The 5,316-nt window shown below is 45.4% G+C and overlaps 1 protein-coding gene across 1 annotated transcript; it reads left to right on the top strand.

The window, feature by feature from the left end:
* Positions 1-2,068: 2,068 nt before the first annotated feature.
* Positions 2,069-4,475, top strand: rnf228 (ring finger protein 228). The gene has a single exon (XM_085794981.1). The coding sequence runs from the start codon at positions 2,475-2,477 to the stop codon at positions 3,252-3,254; it is 780 nt and encodes a 259-aa protein (XP_085651107.1). The 5' UTR covers positions 2,069-2,474; the 3' UTR covers positions 3,255-4,475.
* Positions 4,476-5,316: the final 841 nt, after the last annotated feature.

Genomic DNA, 5,316 nt, shown 5'->3' with positions numbered 1-5,316 from the left:
AAGCTTTAGTGTTGGAACATGCACAATAAACTTACATAGATGCATGTTTTTTTGGTTTAGTCTCAGTTTTTAGTTTTTAATATCACTTACAATTTACCCCAGGTAAACCTACCCTGGTAGCGGGGTAGGTTGTAACAGTGGCACTCCTTGCACTTGACATCAAATAGTGAATTCTGTGATATACTTTGAGAAGTTTGGGGCATTGATATTTGTAGAGGACAAATGAGGGTACTCTGTGTCAAAATTTGAGAGCCCTACCATGAACACAAAAAGTGTTACAACCATCCCGTCTCCCCTACACACGTCAAAGGTGCAGTGATGCAAGTTAATGCAAGTGTGCTCAATATTACAACCAGAGGCGGAGGCGGAGTTGGAGGTGGGCGGAGACCTGAGTCACATGACCGGACTGAGGTTGCAAGTTTAAAACTGCACTGAACAGACAAGAATCAACTTGACGATTTTGATTTGACTTTGACTTCTTTATGATTAAATATTTGCGTAATTCAAAACTTTTTTTTAATTTTCAGACAAGTCAGGTTTTGTTTTTGAGACATGATGCAGTTGTTCAGGTGTCTTCTGGTAGGGTTTACATTTAGTCATTTGTCAGAAGCTTTAGTGAGGAATATCAGTGAGCTTCAGTGCTGCAAGTAAGCCTGCAAACTACACAACTTACTAAGGTTGTCAGAAATAAATAATTGACACTCAGACACTAATTGATACTACAAATTAATATCAAATTAGATACATATTTGCAATTTGCTGATACCAACAGTGCCGTCTTCCCTTCCTCAAACTGAAACACATTTTAGTATCCTACTTCTTCAGATATTTCTGGCAATATGACTATATACTTTATAGTCTTTTTTGTTTTTCACACGAGAGAACTACTATAACTACTACGAGAAGTACTTTTATCACATCTTATACCTTTCAGTTGTGTTAATGTGTATATATGCATTTAGTTGGTCGTCAATTATTGTTCTTGAAAATCTGTCTGAGACTTATTGTGACTTATTTGGGAATAAAACTGTGTTTTAACTTATTTAAATGTGGAAACTGAGGTTGATCATCAGACTTTCTTGTAACTCGACTTGTTTTTTGACTCTTTTTACTCAACTTACAGCTCAGATTTGACTTAAACGACCTCTTGATTATTACTACAACTTGGGACTTGAATGTTCAGACATGAGACTGTTTTCACCTGCAGCACCTGTTTAACAACAACATAAACACAGGAGCTCATGCAGCCTGAAGGCAGCGGTGACACAAAGGTAGAAGAGAGGTAGAATTGTACACAATGTTTTATGTGTACATTTTGGTTCTAGTACTACTTACATAATTACAATGTATTACATTTCGTGCAATATCTACACACTTCTGCTTGTGCAACTGGGCATCGTGCAATACAACCTGGCACTTTAAACTGATGTGCACTTTAGGGCCTTGTGCAATACTATCTAGCACTTACATTCTTATAGGGAATCGTGCAATACAACTTGGTACCTATGCACTCCTGCACTTTAGCACTTGTCACTTATGCACTTCATCTCCCAGAAACTCCTATGGACCCGTCCCCCTGCCCATGGAACGTGTTTGAGTCGTCCTGTTGTCCTTTTGTTGTCTACATTATTATGTGTATTGTCATTGATCTGTTTTAACGTCATGGGACTCCGGATGGAAATTAGCACTTATGCTACAATCCGGCACAATTACATGTTTTTATGTCTATTAATGTGCACTGTCCCAAATAAACAAATAAAGTAAAGCCAGATCTGTTCCTCCTCATCAGACCCTCCTCCTCCTCCTCCTCCTCCTCCTCCCTGGTTTGTACAAGCACATCCTGGATTAAAGGCTGTGACAGTATATAAGTGTGTATTTGTGTGTGTGTGTGTGTTTGTAAAGTTTACTGGGTACATTGTGTGAGTTCAGCTGCTCTTTGTTACAGGAAACAGTGAATTGACGCCCACCGTTTGACCAAATTAGCGCATCCTATTGTCTCCGGCGTGATGTCGGGCTACGTGATTGCGCGCGAGCTTGGCTGTCATCATCGCTGCTTCCTGCACAGAAAACAACAACTCTCTCTCTCTCTCTCTCTAACGGGACTTTAAGGCGACACATCGCCGCCTCTCTCTCCCCTTCTCTCTCTCTGTGTTTTGTGGGATGCTCTGGTTGGATGAGCCCTCGCATCGGAGTCACCACCATTACATCATCTATTCCCACACAGCCTGACACGAAATGCGAGCTTTTTAATATTTAAACGGGATCCCGATCGTTTAGCAGCAGCAGCAGCAGCAGCAGCAGCATAAAGGACGCCGAGGGGGGATTAAACATGAAAACATCCACACAAATATCTGCGGGAATGATGATGATGGCGTTTCAATGAGCGGGGAGGAGAGGAGGGGGAGAGGAGGAGAGACGTGCACCGTCATCAGCATCTGTCCGCCAGCTCCCTTTGTGTTCACCGGAGAATGTGAATGGCGAAAGATGACATGGCAGAGGTAGATCTGGCATCAAACGGAGCGGAACCCCCCGGCGAGGCCTCGTTTCCCTACGAGGAGTACGAGTGCAAAATCTGCTACAATTACTTCGACCTTGACCGCCGGGCTCCTAAGATCCTCGAGTGCCTGCACACGTTTTGCGAGGAGTGCCTGAACACGCTTCACCTCCGGGAGGAGCGGCCATGGCGCATCAGCTGCCCCGTCTGTCGCCACCGGACGCCGGTGCCGGATTATCGGATACAAAACCTGCCCAACAACACCAAGGTGACGGAGGATTTTCCGCTCTACATCGACTCGGACCCCCTGCCTCAGGACGCGCTGCCGCCGTACCCTCCGCCGCTGCACCCAGCCCTGGTCGCCCTCCGCCGGGAGGAGGCGTCCGGGACGTCCACCAGCCAGAGCCAGAGCCAGAGCCAGGCGACCCCGTCCACCACGGTGTCCACGGCCACGACCCTCTCCCAGGACTCGGTGCGCTACGACAGCTGTCAGAGCTGCAAGAGGGTCGCCCTGACCACCGGCTGCGTCTGCGTGATCTTCTCCTTCCTGTCCATGCTGGTGTTGCTCTTCATGGGCCTGATCTTCGTGCACAGCCACAGCATTCCTCCGTCGCCGGCCGGACCCATCTGCCTGTCGGTGGCCAGCATCCTGGCCATGTTCTCGGTGGTCGTCACATGGCTCATCTGCTGGCTCAAATACAGACCGGACCATGAGACAGGCCGCGCCTCCGCCACCAGTAACTCCCGGAGAAACGCCTGATAGATACAGGCTGCAGGAGGGGATGCAGGGAGGGAAGGGAGGCTGCTGGAGGCTCAGACTATTGATGGAGATGTTGTGCTGTGGCTGTGTGGTGGTTCTGTACATAATACTGACAACTGATAACTCCTGCTCCCTTTACTTTTTCTATAGGAATAAATCTCGTCCAGAACGGCCTTTTTGATCAGTATAGCAAACACCCACAGGCCTTCATGTTGTTTGGAGCAATAGGCCGACATGATCCTTGATGATAATCTTGTTTTTCTTTTTGTTTTCACCCCCCCTTATTAAGTTATTATATGCACTTGAATTTGCAGAACAGAGCCCAGCTGATGGGCGTCTTGAGGAGTGAACTTCAGACTCAACCCACCCTCCTCCTCTCCTCTCCTCTCCTCCTTCTCCTCCCTCCTTGGTGTTGGTCTGAGATGCAGCTGGTTTGATGACTGAATGTGAAGTGTTTCATTTCCAGGGTTTGACACTCTCCCTCCTCCTCCTCCTCCTCCCCCGTCTCCCCCTTGTCCTGCTAAATGATATGCATATCCCACTATGCCACTCACTGTATGATAACTGTCCATGATGATGATGATGATTCACTCTTATATCTCAACACGCACACACATACACATACACACACGTATCGTATTGTACAGATATCTGGCGTTATAGCTATGTTCACTCCCAGGTGGTGGATGTTTTTGGTTTGTGATGGAGGCTCGTTTGTCCCTGTTGCAAAAAAAATACAACAAAACAAAACAAAAAAAAGACATCCAAACTGTAAATAGTCCACACACACACAGAGAGGCGGAGGCGGTGGTGTTGGTGGTGATTGGTACCTCTCCTGAACCCTCGTGCTTTAACTTACCTTATACAGGATGGCACTGTTTTCATTACTGCACCTCTTCCAAGGCAAAGGGAAAACATGACAACAACAAAACAAAAAAAAAGCTGGCTTGTGATTTTGAAAGAAAAACCTGTGTTTGGCTAAACTTTTGTGCATGTTAGGCTACTGAGAGGTCAAGGCTTCTTTAGTTTTTATGTTGTGTTTCCTTCTTTTGTTTTTTTTAATGGTAAGGGATGATGTCATGTCTCCTGACTCCTGTGCCTCACCTCATTGCTGAACCAAGCAAAAAAAAAAAACTTCACTGTAATCATGCACGGGGGCTCCCACCACTGACAGCACCCAGCCGGGGGGTGTCGGCAGGGATTTCCTCCTCCTCCTCCTCCTCCTCCTCTTCCTCCTCCTGTCACATTATCTACATATCGGTAGTGAAAAACAGGGTTTCCAGCTTTCCTTTCTTTTCTTTTTTTCTCGCACCTGGCTTTGGAGGAAGGTTAAAGAAGACACATGTGTGTCCGTTAAAGTGTTCGAACAGGTCCAAGTTTCAGCTAATTCCTGTTTCTCTCAGAGCCACGTGGTGTGGGATCAATCAGACCGCCATGGTGGGAAAAAATACAGAAAGACAAACCTCCACTCTGGTTCCTCAGAGATCGTCAGGAGTCGTAATGATAAGGATAAGGATAAGGATAATTATTACCTCTGGAAAAGCAGATCAGAATCAGAAAAGCAGCACCTTCTACATACAAGTCCTTTTTTAACACAATGCAATCACTGAACTGTAAAAAATATAATTCACTTTATATGGGAAAGGTTGGGATTAGCTCCAGACTAAACGAACTACAACTCAAGGCCTATACACTTCTTATTCTGATATGAACTGTGAACCGCTGGTCAATCCTGTGTATGTACAATCTAGACCATTTATTTATTGGTAATTCTCGAATGTGGCAAAAAACAAAGTCAGACACAGAGTATAAAGACTATCAAACTGAGATTTGCGATTTCTTTTTTTGCACTCCTCTGGGACCTTCTCTAAAAAAAGATTTAGTGAAGAAGAAGATTCGGACACCATGCAGAGTTTAACTTTGATATGTCCCTACCTCATTGCACTATAAGAAAGGAGGGGGAAAAACAAAAAGCAGAATATAACAGTTCAACATGAGCTCCCCTCAACCTCCAATGCTTGCTTCAATCATCCTGCTCAACCTTTACCCCTCCCTCCCTCTC

This window comes from Trachurus japonicus, chromosome 13, assembly GCF_045865225.1.
Source record: "Trachurus japonicus isolate A0001 chromosome 13, Traja_1.0".
NCBI lineage: Eukaryota > Metazoa > Chordata > Actinopteri > Carangiformes > Carangidae > Trachurus > Trachurus japonicus.
Note: the sequence above shows the minus strand (reverse complement) of the source record. Positions and strands in the feature narration are given on the sequence as shown.